The 15,966-nt window shown below is 41.7% G+C and overlaps 1 protein-coding gene across 2 annotated transcripts in view; it reads right to left on the reverse strand.

Moving 5' to 3' along the window:
* Window positions 1-294: 294 nt before the first annotated feature.
* The window catches only part of DCTN1-p150 (dynactin subunit 1), a 58,733-nt gene continuing 43,061 nt past the window's right edge, over window positions 295-15,966 (reverse strand). The window contains exons 7-10 of one of the 2 annotated variants that reach the window (XM_037427056.2): window positions 9,367-9,509; window positions 7,275-7,414; window positions 2,929-3,012; window positions 295-837 (exon numbers count right to left, since the gene is read on the reverse strand). In XM_037427056.2, the coding sequence (XP_037282953.2) occupies window positions 425-837; window positions 2,929-3,012; window positions 7,275-7,414; window positions 9,367-9,509 (780 nt within the window). In that variant the 3' untranslated portion in view covers window positions 295-424. The remainder of the gene's footprint in view (window positions 838-2,928; window positions 3,013-7,274; window positions 7,415-9,366; window positions 9,510-15,966) is intronic. The other variant, XM_037427057.2, reaches the window with a different exon arrangement.

Genomic DNA, 15,966 nt, shown 5'->3' on the forward strand with positions numbered 1-15,966 from the left:
AAATCACTTGATACCAGTGCATAGACCTATGCTAAAATTACCCCCAGCCATCACTCTATGCAAAACGCAAAAAAATTGGTGCTTTAATAAGTGCTGGAGGGCCCCTTTAAAAAATCTTGAGTAAATACAAAGAGTTCTAACAAGTTATCCTTGCAGTGCACTAAGGAGATGCGTAGATACCACACTCGTGTTTTGAAGCCACTACCCACTACAGAATGCAACTTGAAAAAGAAGCTACAATATGTCAAAGCATTTCATTCCTGAAATGCACTATACAGTAAAATTTTAAAATAGTACACTGGTGCAAAATATTGATTTATGTGGGACCACGAAGAATTCCTGTATTAAGATTTTATACAAGTGTAAGCACCCATGCTTCCAAGAAAAAAAAAAAGCCAGTTAGAGCTAATCATAAGGCAGGAAACTATTGTCCCTGAAAAAGGCGAACCATGGCAGGGTTAGGAAAGGCACGCCAGGCAGCGGCCACACGCGTCACAGCCAATGCACGCAGCAGCATCAGCTCATGCCGTGAAGCTTCGAGAGAACGGCGTGCCTCAACCAGGGCACCCCAGTTTGGTTCCTGAGCACAGCTGGAGGCCCGCCGGTTCTTCAGGTCCACCACGCGAACCTGGACACAAAGGGACAGTGCCTTGCTCTGGGCACGCGCTGCCTTTGTGTATGCATCACGCTGCTGCTCGGCACGTGGTAGTGCTGGCACCAGTGGTGCCAATGATGCAAGCAGCTGGTTCATACGGCTGCTTTCCAGCTTGACTCTCTCACTATTCACATGCTGCAGCGCTGCCTTGATGTCCTGCAGCTGTGGCCAGCTTGTACTTGCTGCAAAAGAAAACCCCGCCCCTTTGTATTTGTAAAGGTACGCATGCACACACGACATCATCTCTATGATAGAAAAGCCAATGCATGCTTGTCTTTGGCACCAAAAATAAGTACTCGCTGAAAATGAAGACAAATAATACTCCAGATTTATTTATGTAAGGTCTAAACACCGCATATTTTACCAGGTGTGGACCAGTGCTGTAGGATTTACTGATGAAATGTAAATTTATATATACCTGTCGAGCATTTTTTTTAAGGAACTTATTTCTGGCAACTGGAAATAAAAATGTCATTCTCCTGTGTTTATGTGCACATGCATAATGGCAACAGCTGCGGTCTTAAAAAGAAGAAAAAGACACTTCTTTCCTGAAGTTGTATACCTTCACTTGGGGCATCTCTGAGATAAAGCAACAACAATGTATGCTCAGCCAACATTATTCCCTACCAAAATTTGGTACTTCAGTATTCCTTTCATTATTTCATTGTTTTTCATATTACTATTGTATTTATTTTCACCTTTATTCTATGTAACTATTTATTCCTAAGCTTTTGTTTATTCCTGTGGCAATCGATTTCTTCTTCATGCTTTGTCACAATTAAACAATTTCCTCTTATATTAAACACCGTTTTCACAGCCAATTCCTTGTAGTGGGTAGGAGCCTAAAGGGTTAATACACAAGCAAGCAAGCAAGCAAGCAAGCAAGCAAGCAAGCAAGCAAGCAAGCAAGCAAGCAAGCAAGCAAGCAAGCAAGCAAGCAAGCAAGCAAGCAAGCAAGCAAGCAAGCAAGCAAGCAAGCTAGCAAGCTTCAGCAGGTTCAGTGAATGAAGAACAATTTCTATTCCCCTTTGCGTGTGGCCGTGACAAGGCAGAAGAGTATATCTCCTCCGTATCATCACAGAGGATGACAATAGTCCTTCAGCGTATCAGTAGTGGATGCCGTTAGAGGTAAACAAAACGTCACTAGGGCATCCAAGCTTTCTTTTTCACTGCCTTGCTTGCCATTTCGCTTTAGTTTTTAATTTTGAAGAAGCATTTTCTGCACCGAGGACTAGAGAGGCTTCGACACTTTCCACAGTGCAGTAAAATAACCTCCTGCATATTTCCGGCAAAATATTTTTTCATGTAGCTCACTATTCTTTCTGTTGTTTAAGCACACATAGAATTGATTGCCATAAAATCTTGAGCATGTGCCTCTGCCTGGAAAAATGCCCCCTTCCCAGTTTCGCGAGATTTGAAATGTGCTCCAAAGATTGAGCAAGCCCCCACCCTCGCCCTCACCTACAATTTTTTTTTTTTTTTTTTGCAACCATTTCTCTGCTACAGAATCTTCCACCAGCATTTCCTATAAACCAAATATCTGACGGTCTTTAGACAGGAGCAGTATTTCTTTGTACTTTTACACTGTGGTGCCTCAGGGTTACATTCTGACTTGTCACAAATTGTCAGAATATTTAAACCGTCCTTATCATCTCATGAAATTTCACACGAAGACCCCCCCCCCCCCCCCCTCCGGTTCAGCAAGGAACAGTAAATGCATGCGTATTCAATAAAGCATTTTATTAGAAGCACTTCTTAGCAGCTATTTCACAGTAATCTTAAATTTTGGTTCTAAACGAGCAAAAGCCCTCCTTTCAAATCCTGCACGATTATCTCGCCGTAGGATGGGTACTTGCTTGGGTTTTCATGGTAGACAAATAAACGATTGGTATTTTTGCATCATTTTTGGACAAAAAGATTGGCGAGAAAAGGGTTTATGTTTGGCACGAGTTAGCTGAAACACTTTGTATCAATACAAAAAAAAAACATCTACTTTTCGACGTTGCAATAAGGCTCCAGCCTAAATCAGCGAATGGGTTATAATAGACCATGCACCAAATGTTGTAAAAGAAAAGGTGCTTCTGTACATGTATCCAAATGAGCGGTCATTTATAAACAATTAAAGCCCACTCATATCATTGCAATCCCCTATATGTACACTTACCTGTCACTGAACTTCTCTCTGCAATAAACTAGCAGCCCTGACAAACGAGATGCCCACCACGCATAACCACGCTGACATGGTGGTGCTTTCATTAATCGCGAACTCTTACTTTTCATTTTCGAAAGCTGGAGCTCAAGCTGACTGTGCCTCAGTCTTGGTCCGAGAAGCTGTTTAAGCAACTGTCGACGAGCGTCTGAAAAGTCGATAAATGGCCTGTGATTTTGTTTGCCAATATTGAAATGACAGAAGGCGTTATAGGACAGTTCCACCAATAGCGTTATGGCACTTCGCTGAAACTTTCACACTTTCTTTGGGGTATTAGAAAGTATGTTACTACACACAAGGCAGTTTATTACATAAACCTTTAGTGGTTGAATGAGTTTCACGACATGCGCTTCAAGATGCGTGATGACGTGGAGCCTTCCCCATTTTTGGCATTCGCTTTGCATGGCCTTTGCGTTGCATTGTTGCAATGGCAAATGATGCTTTTTTGATTACAGTGTCAAACCAAATCAAGATCAATTTCTCTATCACGATTAGCGGATTCGTGCAAGTTGCGGTTGAGAAACTCAATTCCGATTGGGCCATGCGCAACTGAAAGTAGACTGTGTGATACCCATATTACAGCTAACCTTACACTAACTCTACAAAGTAAAAAGAATGTTTGAGTTAAAGAAAATGGATTGCCCAGTTTGCCCCGATCTAGTTTTCCCTCCCACATATCGCACAAGCAAAAATATCAGTAGCAAGCCGAGCAGACCCTTGGCAACAGTTCTACCACGAGAACCGCTAAGAATGCTGCAGAAAGTTTCTGAGGTATGTTAAAAACCACTTGGAAGAAACCTCAGGCATGAATGACTGATGCCCAGCACTGACAAGTTGTGAGTAGCTTGGACCTCCCCATAGCTAGCACCTATTTTCTTCATCAAAGGGGCCATGCAAAACTTTTCCAAGTAGCCATGAAATGTATTAAATAATTGACCACCACAAAAACTTTTGGAATCTGTCCAATATGAGTGGAGTTACTAAGGTTTCTCCTCTCTCATCTCCACGCAAGTACCGGAAGCTAAGCAGAGAGGGGATGGTATGAGGGAAAAAGGTACATCAAGCATGAATGACTAAGGGGAGATGCGGGTCGAAAAACGAGAGTTTTTTTTCAAAACTACCGATTTTTTATTTTCGCCTGTTTTGATAAAATTAGTACCTCTACTGTTATGAAAAAAATAATACAGGTCGAGACTTAACTGGAAAGGCTTTAAAGTTCCATCTAAAGAGCACAAGGTGCCTGTTAAAAGGTCGAAAGTGTGGAGTCTTCGAGCACCTTGCCGCCGATAATGCGCCGCTGGTCGCCATTGTTGAGCGCATGAGTCGAAGAGTCGAGCCTCACTTTTCAAATAACAAAAGTTTCTCTCGCTGATGCAGAGCAAGAAATTATAAAAAGAAGCACTCTTCTGCGCGTTTTTCAAGCGCTGCGACTGGCTTATCACATGGTACAAGTCGACGACCGCCATTGGTCGCTGCACGCCTGTATGTGCGGTGAAACCTATTTGCGGGGTGCATGTCTTGTCGAGCAGCGCAGCTGAACAATGCTTTTTTCGTGTAATCATCTTTGTTATGAATGAAAAAAGGCTTTACTCCCAAGTGAAAGTCGTTGTGCGGCGTGCTCTGTAGGAATAGGCTACGAGCAGCTGGTCCGATTTGCGACAGTTAATTTGTTGGCTTGCAAAAGCCAACGAATTCAAAAGTTATTCACACCCGTCGGCCGGAAAGTTCGTGATGCGGCAATGAATGACGTCAGCGCCGATCTTGCGAGATCGAAAGAGCTCGCAGTAAGAGAAATTAGCAGGGACGGCATTGCCATTATGTACGACGGTATGTGGCACAAACATGGCTGCAAAATGGCATGACACTGGACTTAGATTGAATTACGCAGTCCTGTCGAACTTCTTCCTAACTTGCAGTTGGCACAAGGCTCTACCAGATGGAGCGGAAGTTTGGCAAGCGTTTCATGACCCTGTCTGTGAGCGAAATGTTTGTGAGGAGTCGGCTCGAAAAAGCCGAGAGGGACAAACTCATGGTGCTGGCGTATTTTAGTCGCAGTGGCCACTACAAGAAGGATTGTTCTTTTTGGTATGTAGATTTCATCTGATTTAACGATATCTTTCATATATAAAAACTCAAATTAACTCAAAAACTCGTTTTTCTCAAAACACAAATTTTGCCATTTTTTCCTATGTGCCCATCCTTTTTCGGGCCCTTCTAGTGCTCGGATCTGCATAAAATTTGGCACAAATTTTTTCCGAAGTATGACAAATGCAATTATTTAGTTTAAATTTCAATATTTTATTGTATAATAAAAAATTGTATGTATACCTTTACTAGGGTAGGTGAAATATGGACTTTTTACCTCTATTATTTTTCAAGTGTATTACATATTTTGTATGTGCTTCCTAATTAGTTATTTGCACTCTACAATTTATTTGAGGTATTATGAACTATGGTTGGTAAAAAATTACAGAAGTTTAGGGATGAAAAGAGGGGGGCAAAAGGATTAAGGTTTTCACTTTGTCATGTCGCAAAGTTAAAAGTGTGTAACTTGCAAGAAAACTAATTATATATTTGGAATCAGCATAAAAAGTTTCATAAACAGCTCAAGTTTCATTGCTCTAGGGTGAATATTAAAAAAACAAGTATCTTCGAGCAGCATCTCCCCTTAAGCATTTTTTTTCTCTCTTTTTTCTTTTCTTCAGACGCTCAGCGCATGCATGGACACATCACAGCCTCCCACGGCGGCCCCACCCAGTAACCTTTAAGCATGCAGTGCTCAAATAAGCCAATAATAAGATGTTTGCCTACAATGCAATGATCTTTTAGTATATCCCTTCGAGGTGCGCATTAAGATGCGCTGTCTACTAATGCATCAAAATCACATAATTCCAAGACACTCGACATTACATTTCAAAAAAGAAATTGAAGTAGGGTGCTGTTTTGTGTGAGTTTGTTATTTATTATAATTAGTATGAAGTCAAATATTTCATTATTCTGCGGTCAGTCATTTCCAATTTTAAGTTAAAGTTAAATCATAGGCTTGACATGTGTGTGGAGTTAGCTTTTAGTTAGTTGCATTCACATCGAGAAAATAAAAGCTATACTTTTCACCTTGGCTGCGGAACACAGTGCGTCAAATTACCAGCCAAACATCGTGGTGCCTTCACCAAAGTGATCGGCTGCATACATACACAACTCACCGAGGTTAAGCCAGGACATAATGACTACACTTAGGGTTCAGTACGTCTAATGAGCAATGCATCTTGCTCTCCCTTGGCCACCAATTCGCACAACTAGGATAAAAAAGTTGCAAACACAAACGTAGCCACCACCACTGAAGGTGATATAACATAATTTGTCGACAGAACTAATATGTGGGGTTTAACATCCCGAAACCACCATATGATTACGAGAGATGTCATAGTGAAGGGCTCCGGAAATTTCGACCACCTGGGGTTCTTTAACGTGCACCCAAATCTGAGCACACGGGCCTACAGCACTTTTGCCTCTATCAAAAATGCAGCCCGGATTCGCTCCCGCGACCTGCAGGTCAGCAGCTGAGTACCTTAGCCACTAGGCCACCGCGGCGGTCAAGAGAAGAAAAAGCAGTTTTAGCTACTTAGAAAATGAATTAATTAATGTTCTGCCCTACAATATTTGGCTTGCATGTTCTCAGGGGACCTTGACGACCAATCAGCAGCATTTTTTGACCCTGCTCATGAAGTTTTGCAGGGCCTCTTCAAGACATCTTGTCTAGCCGGTGTGTCTCATTTTGCACTATACTGCTAATAAGTACTGGTAACACAAACAAATAAAGAGTTTTCAGCGGAGCTCCAGTGTACTTTAGTACACTACCCACTTTACACTACTTTACACTGCGTCAACTATAAAATTTGTATCTGCTTTACCGGCAGAAACATATACCACTAAAGTTTAAACATATTTTAACACAGCGCACGACTATGCGGACACAAGAGAAGAAGGGACAAACCTCAGCGCTGGAGGGTTTGTCCCTTGTTCTCTTGTGTCCGCGTAGTCGTGTGCTGTGTTAAAATATGTTCAAGTACTGTCATCAACTGGCCCAGCTTTCAGACCTTCTTCAGCACTTACAATTACCTGAACCTGATTGTCACATGATATTTTGTAGGGTTACTTATGAAGACTGAGCAGCTTCAAGAAAATTTTAGGAACATAAGTATTAAAAGCTTGATACAGCTCATTTATACTTTTTCCCACATGGTTTCTGCTTAACTAAATAAAAATAGAGGCAGAACACTGTCATTCATTTGTGGCCTGGTAGAATTCCTGTATCATTATTAGGCCTCGCAAACATTTCTGTGCTACTGTGACAGATAGCCAACACTAGACTGGAGGGCAAAATTTGCATACCACTGGTATGTAACTTACCTGATGTGCTGACACTTTCAGACAATCCCTTGTAGAGAGTCTTCTTAGAGATCATTTTTAACTTGTCTTTTAGTTCACCACGCTCTGTCTCCAAAGCATCAATATCAGCTTGTAAATGGTCCATGGTCTCCTCAAATTCCCTGCATCCAAATATTGTAAATAAATCAATAATCAATTATCAAATTAGCAGAATACTCTTATGGAACCAAAACACTCCCAATTATTAGGGTCTAAACTAAAGAACTTTGCAAATTAGAAAAAAAAAAGATCATATTGAAAGAGACGCATAACAGGTAAAGCATCAACTTTCAACCAAAAAATAGCGATTCAGGAGAAAACAGAAAGAAACATCACTTGATGTAGACCGATGTCACTTCAAGAGCCTCATCTGGTATTTTCAGATGCTATTTTCAATATCTCCAACTTTTTTTCGTACTATCCTACATGTTCTTGCCTAATGTTTTCGCCTAATGGAGCACTATTAATATTATTCCAACAAAAACAGTTTATAGCATGCTTTGGAGGTGAATAAGAGTAAAAATTCAGGTATTTCTAATGATTTGCTTTTCCGAAAATGTTCAAAACACTTGCAATACGCAAGTGTTCATATTTCTTATCAAGCTCAGACAACATTTAAAAAATTTGTGCAATAGACAGCTTCATGTAGGATAATGGCTATAACAGAAGCATGTTCTAAAATTACACACAGCTTTCAAAATTTAATTCTATAGCTCATATTTGCTGCCAGTTTTCAGATTGCAAAAAATGAAAAACAATCTATTACACTGGCACTTACACAAATCATTTCTTAAATATAGATGGCACTGTGGCACTCTACACCTTTATGGCTATTGATCCTGGTATTTAAATTCAAATTTCACTTTGTGACCTTTTTGCAATAAAGATAAGAGACGATATGTTTTTGTCAGTATTTTTTAAACTAGCGCATGAAATAATTGTCTAAAACAAAAAGAACAGAAAACTAAAGGATACTTGTAAGCAGCATTTAAACTGAACAAGTATTCTCCATTTCATAAAGACTTGCGGAAAAGGAAAACAAAAATTACTTAAGGGACCAAGCTTGACCAATTACATAATAAGAAAGGTTGGGAAACGTGCTGCAGTTACAAGCGGCAGAAAAGCAACACGAATAGATGCCACAAATTCATCTTTTGTATACTTACCTTCTGGAGGTGTTTTGTGCTGCCTATATGGCACAAAGTTTCCCTGCCTATGCTCAACATACTTACGAAGGGGATGCTCAATATTGTAATAAGTTGCTAAATAGAATTCAAAATGGATTGTAAAATCTAGAATGTTGTTGAAGTGTTGTTAAATCTAAGAAGACCCTTTGTACAATCAAAGCCATGAGGTTAAAAAGTAGCAAAATACTTCAAATGAGCACAATCGCCATTTCTAAACCATGTACCTCTCACATGTGGCTAAATGACTGCAAAGACTGTGATGACCGTACGATGGAGCCTTCCTACAGTACTACAGTACTCAAATGAGATAAATGAGCCACCACATCAGCTTGGTGGACTTCACTAAAACCTGCAAGATGTCAGGCCTGTGCCGTCCTTGTGGACAACAAAGTTGTCACTTGTTTATCATCACTCAATCCGGAATGTCTCATAATGTGGACACATAGCTTCACTGTGTTAACCGAGGTACCAGTGCCCTGGCCCTGCGTGGTCTGGACATACATGCGCAATGCAATGGCTGTGCACTGGTGCACGGCTCGTAAAAGGTCCAGACTCACTTGCCCAGTAAAGTTTTTCCTTCCTTCATTTCTACCAGTGGGCAGCATTGACTGGCCCTTGGTTGGCCAGAATCATACCCTTGCACTTTTGCCCACACACTGTGCTACTTAGTGATGAAAACGAGGGGAATGTGACAAAGGAACTTTTGGCCGTTTGTAATGCCACTGCCACAGACAGTTTTAGGGACATTTGTGCAAGGGAGGATTCACAAGGTGGTGCTCCATTTCACTTCTATTACCTTTCAAAGTTTAGAAAGAAACAAAAACAAAATGCTATGATGACTGTTGAAATTTCAACGTGTACCACAAGGTCCAACAAAGTTTACGTACTTTTCTTTCTTGCGAAGCAGCATCTTTGTTTCATCCAGCTGTCTCTGAACTTTGTCAACTCGTTCATCACTGTCCCGAGTCAGAACCTCCAGTTTCTTCTCGGCCATGTCTTTACGAACACACATTTCACTGCATTCCTCACTCTGCAAAACAGTGGCCACCCCAACACCAGTCACATTATACAGGAGCATAAGGCCACCATTGATGAAAACACTCAAGCTTCCTTTCTGACACATTTTGCTTATTTGTGCAGCGACAAATCTCTAGTATTGAGACTTTCTCGTCAATCTGACTGCAAGTGTGCTTGGCAAAGTGTAAAAGAATTATCTCCTAATTAGGCTAAAGAACATAAGTGGATCATGAGACTTGGGGTATTTTTTTCTTTTTTAGATATAACCATACAAAGCCAACACTTAATAAACCGAGAGAAACGAACCAAAGAGATCATCATTGATACTTTTATCTGATGTATAGTATTTATGAGATCACTATACTCTGGGTATTACATGCCAAAACCCTGACCTTACCACGAGGCAAGGAGAAAATGCATTGCAATACGTGAGAAAAAACTTTCCCAGCAGGGACCAAACAAACAACTATGAGATGCAGGCACCATATTTCACTTTTCTTGCTCTTGCCATGGGTAGCAATGCTTGCTTAAGGGGTATGGTAGGGTAAACAAGTTATCCTGGCTTCAGCTTAATATCTCTGGAGTGGTGCTATATTTTGTCCTGAAATTTTATGTGCTTAATAAGAAAGGCAATGGTTTAATAAGAAAGGCAATATTAAATTTTGACCCTGTATCTTTTCTTACTCCCTTCTGGTGGAGCACCAAATTTCAGACTAGTGCAGAAAATTCAATGTACCTTTTCTCAAAAACCAAAAACAGTATGACCACGATATTTGGCATGCTTATTCGACATAACAGTGGTATTATTCTGGACCTAAAAAAAACTGGCTTTTATTTTGTTTTGCAAGAAAAGAAATAATGTTCTCACTTGTCACGTGCCATGAAGAAGACGTTCCCATTTTTTTTATTTGTAACTTGAAATGTTTTTCAAAGTTTTATGCTCAGACCATTTGGGGAATTAGCTATAATCAGACAAAATTTGGGCACGACTGGTCAGATAGTTCTCCAGGACATCTAGTTCAGAAAATTTTTACAAAACTGATTGCGAGAAAAACGCACCTTTAAGTTTTAAAATAACCGTGGTACATGCTCACAACATAACTAAAAAAAACTGCGGGAAAAAGAGACATGAACACAGAAGGTACACGCACAAGTGCAGACTAGCAACTGAAAGCTTATTATGCCCGTGGAACGTGCTCACAAGACAACTACTAAAACTGTGGAAAAAAGAGACATGAACACTGAAAGCACATGCACAAGCGCATACTATAAACTGAAAGTTTATAGAAGGAAAAAAAAATATAAATAGCAAGAAATGACATAAAAATTAGACATAGGCACTTAGATAATCTACCTGTAGTTGGTGCAATGTGACCGAAGGCCTTGCGACACACGTAACATACAGCCATAATTCTACTAAAAATACATTTTGGCAGGAAAATTGGGAATCAGAATATATGTAAATAGAGTGAAACCTCGTTAAACCGTACCTGCTTAAACAGTAGTTTCGTTTCAAAAGCAGTAAAGCCAAATCCCCAACTTGTCCGCCATTGAACATAATGCCTTTTGTATCCGCATAAACCTTACCAGCTTATTGCGTATGTATCGGTTAAAGGGACACTAAAGTCAAATAACAATTTACGCCAAAGTGAAAGCTCAATGTATGACATCTAAAATGACAATATTATCAACAACAGTGCACTACTTAATGAGAGATTAAGGTAAATGGAGAAGAGCACATGCGCCGCAGCAGGAAATTCTCAGAATGATCCCGATGACATCAGACGGACCGCCTACAATTATAATCACTAGTAATCGATCTAGCTGCACTAAACAAAGAACCTTCCATGCATCAAGAGATGCAACAAAATTCTGCTTGTTCTTTTTTGTTTGATTCATGGAAGAAAGAACCGCTGGACCTAACTATGGGGAATAGCGTGAGTGGTTCAAAAATTTAATTTTAGCGTAGTTACATTGGACAGGTGGTGCCATCTATCGGGTCGCAGTTGAATAAAAAAACGTCTGCAATCTCGGAGCCAATGGCGGAAAATTGATCAATGGCCATTGTTGCTGCTATGGCTCCTGCTGATTTTGGTCGGCTGCAAGTAGCTTAGTAAAGCAACGCGAGTCGATCCAGTCGGTCCGCTTCTTGAGGCGGGTAATTTGAAGTGCACTACCCCAATGCGGACCATTAAAACGTGATCTTATTTCAAAATAGGCCCTTCATTGGCACAAAAGTAACACTACGAGGTTTCTGGACCACTATTTCAACAATCAATGTCGACTTAATAGTTGCTGTTAGTGTCCCTTTAATAAGTAGTTTTTCCAATTTTCGTTGCGCACTCGCCGCAGCATGTCGTCCCCCACTGGGCGTCCCGACAAAACAGCACGCCCCAGAGATAGAAACACGCCTCGCTTGTTTGTCTTGATGATGGCTGGATAGATGGATGTACCCTTTAGATTGTGCGGCAGCACACGCCACCTAGCCGTAATACTTAGTGAACCAACAACTAGGTTTATCTTTTTTTTACTTTAAATAGTGAAGTTGAGGACTGGTACTTTGCAGTGAAGGGTTTAATTTTCACTCGTGCCTTGACTTTAGCCACCAATCGAATAACCTCCTAGTTAATTCTACCTGCTTAAAGTCTATTTTGCCCTCCCTGTCCCTAAACCCCAGTGCTTTGAAGAACTCTGTGCCATAATCCTGAACTATACGGTGAAGCCCTTTACAGAACATTATCAAGTGTTCGGCAGTTTCTTCTTCCTCTCCACACGCACTGCATACTGTCTACCCCTTCGTATTTGGCCCGATATGTCTTGGTTTGCAGTACTCCCGTCCTTGCCTCAAACAGTAGAGAACTACTCCGAGTATTATCATAGATCCTTTCCTTGGCAATTTCCTGCTTAAAAATTTGATAGATCTCTAGTGCAAACTTCTTAATCATGCCACTTCTCCACATGTTGGTCCTAGTTTCCTTCACCTTCTTCTTAACAGATAATTCTTTTTAATTTGGCCCCCTGCTGTTTTTTTAAGTATTTACCCGTCAATTTTCTGGTGGGCTTCCTCTATTTTGTATCAACATTCTTCATGTAAAAGTAGCTGAAAACCTTCCTAGCCCAACGCTTCTCCTCCATTTCTCTCAATCACTTCTCAAATTTTATCTTGCTGCTTGCTTCCCTGCCCTCAAATGATGTCCATCCCATATCACCTTGTACTCCCTGATTTGGTGTATTCCCGTGAGCTCTTAAAGCAAGCCTACTAATTCCACGTTGCTTGATTTCTAATCTTGCTTGAACTTCTGATCTCATGCACAAGACCACATTGCCGAACGTCAGACCACGAACCATGACCCCTTTCCATATTCCTCTCACAACATCGTACCTATTGTAATGCCACAGTGCCCTATTTTTATCACTGTTGCATTGCTGTTACCTTTAGTCGCTACGTATATTTCGTGTTCTCTTAGGTACTCGGTCCCATTGCTTATCCATATGCCCAGATATTTGTATTTATCTGTTATCTCTAGCTAGGCTTCCTGTATTCTAAGCTCACTACCTTCGCAATTATTAAAAATCATGACTGCTGATTTTTCCTTACTGAATATGAAATCTAACCTATCTCCCTCATTACCGCAGATGTCCACCAATCTCTGCAAATCTTCCTTGTTGTCCGCCATTAGCACTATATCATCTGTGTACATCAATGCTGGTAGTGCTTGTTCAATGAGTTTTCCTTGTTTGACAAAAGAGAGGTTGAAGCCCAGTCCACTTCCCTCTAATTTGGCCTCTAATCCTTGTCCAGTATTCCCCACAAGTCCTCTTGAACCACACTATTGTACTCTCCCTTAATATTCAAAAATGCTAGCCACAGGGGCCTGTGTTTCTTTTCTGCTATTTCGATGCACTGCTTCAGTGAGAACAGATTGTCTTCCAACCTCCTGTGTTTCCAAAACCCATTCTGCAGTTCCCCCAGCACCCCCTCATCCTCTATTTATGCCTCTAGTCTTTGCTTTATAATTTGCATCGCCAGCGTGTAGACCACTGGTGTCACTGTTATAGGTTGGTAGTTGTTTATGTCAGCTTTGTCCCCATTTCCTTTATAAATCATGCTGATCCTGCTAAGTTTCCATCCATCGGGGACTTCACCATCGATTATTGTTTTGCTCACTGCCTCTCTCAAAGCCTGCTTAGACTTCGGATGTCTTTATCAGCATAATTGGAATGCCATCTGGGCCTGTTGATGTACTACTAGGAACCCTCTTCTCAGCCCTTTCCCAATCCCCTTGTGAAAATGGAGCCATTGCATTACTTGATCCATCCTTGTCTATTGTGGTGCATAAGGCACTTCTTTGTTAAAAATTTTCTGTCACCCTTGTTCTTATATATTCAATAGCTTCGTCCCCTTCTAGTCTAGCACCTTGAGCTAAAACTCTGCTCTAGGCTTGTCTCATTTCTTAAGGAGTTTAGATGGTTCCAAAATTTTGCAGCTGCCTTTCTATCCATTTTATGTACTTCTGCCAGCCACTGAGCCCCCTTTCTTTTAATCTTTTCATTGATCAGAAGGGATGCTTCCCTTCTACAGCTTAGAAAGATGTCCCCTTTTCTTTCCACATCATCTATCGGTTCACCCCGCTGCTTAGCCTGTCTGCATTCCCTAGAGGCTTCCCGACGTTTTGCTATGGCTCTCTGCACTTCCTCATCCCACCAACTCTTGGGTTTGTGTCTTCTTTTCTGGGGTGACTTGTCATGTGCCTTAGCTCAAACAGTCTAATTAGATTCGTGTATGTCTACACTGTTTTATTATCCTCAGTGAATAATTCCTCAATCTGTTTGGCGGCTGTGTTGATGAGCGCCATCTCTTAGATTTTTTCGCAACAAGAAGTATGTGGCCTCCGAAATTGGAAGTTGAGCACTCGGCCGGCTGGGCTTCTGGTGTTGTCTACGCGATAGCGCTTTGCACAAACACTCAAACACGGTGTGCGCTTGCTTTGCTTTCTTTGTTCCTTCGGCGCCGTGCATGAGTGTTCTCTGGCTGTGCCGTGCTGTACGTGAGAGCTGAAGGAGCGTCGTTTTTCATGTATTGTGTCTGTGTGCTTGTGCTTCTTCATACTTGCATCATGCCAAAGCTGAGACAGAAAGCATTGAGTGCTGAAAATAGAGGAGAAATTGGACATAATTCGTGCTATTGAACATTGCATGAAAAAAAAAAAAAAAATCGGCGCTGGCACACGAAAAGGACCTGCCGTTAACCACGGTGTGCGGAATTTGGAATTCCGGAGAGAAGTTGCTCGGCAGTGCTGCTCCAACTGCGAGCAAGTGCCGGCTACGCGGTTCGCCATTTTTAGATGTAGAAGCGCTGGTCAAGTGGCTAAAAGCTGCACGGTCGAAAAATCTGCCTATCAGCGAACCCCTGCTCGTGGAGAAGACACTGGTTTTTGCCTCACAGCTCAATCATGACAACTTCATGTACAGCAATGGCTGGCTGGACAGATTTAAGGCGAGGCACGGCATTACCACGAGGACTGTTTCGGGGTAAGATGCTGTTGCTGACCTGGATGGCGCGAAGCAGTGGCAAAATGGTCAGCTGAACAACATCTTGGACGACTACGCACCTGACGACATCTTTAATATGGATGAATTGGCGCTATTTTTTAAGCTGCTACGAGACAGAACACGGGCGTTCAAAGACAAGACGTGCACCGGCGGCAAGCATGCAAAGGACAGAATATCAGTGGCGTTTTGCCTAAACATGACTGGAACCGACAAAACTCCGCTCCTCGTGATTGGAAAGTCGGCTAAGCCAAGATGCTTCAAAGGCGCCCGATTGCCTTCAGGGGTCATCTATCACAGCAATACCAAAGCATGAATGATGGCAAAGCTCTTTGAGGAGTACGTGCGCCTCATTGACCATCGTTTTGTGGCTAAGAAAAGAAGAGTTCTTATTTTAGACAATGCTTCAACGCACATCGCTCTGGACAACCTCACGACTGTGCAGTTGGCATTTCTGCCACCAAACACAACAGAAATTGCCCAGCCCTTGAACCAAGGCGTCATTCGAGTTGTAAAACAGCTCTACAAAAAAAATCTGCTACGCAGGTTTCCTCTCGCCATTGAATGTGGCAAATTATTCTCCATCGACCTGATTGGCGCAATTCACCTACTCATACTCGTGGTGGCAGGTTGAAGCAATGACAGTTCCAAATTGCTTCAAGTGTGCTTGCTTCAGTGTGTGTGCGGGCAATGCAGATGACGCTAGTGACACCATCGACCAGACTTTGGACATCATAGACAAAGCTTGCAAAACTCTACTAGCTGAAGTGCTGGAGTGGCAGGGCGTTATGGAAAGCATTTCCTTCCCCGACTTCAGGGACACAGACATCGATGTGCAGACATCTCCGGGCATGTCCGACGAAGCCATTGTTGCCTCAGTTTTCGAAGTGTCACCACACTATAGTGATGAGGACGACACG

Source organism: Rhipicephalus microplus, chromosome X (assembly GCF_043290135.1).
Source record: "Rhipicephalus microplus isolate Deutch F79 chromosome X, USDA_Rmic, whole genome shotgun sequence".
NCBI classification, from domain to species: domain Eukaryota; kingdom Metazoa; phylum Arthropoda; class Arachnida; order Ixodida; family Ixodidae; genus Rhipicephalus; species Rhipicephalus microplus.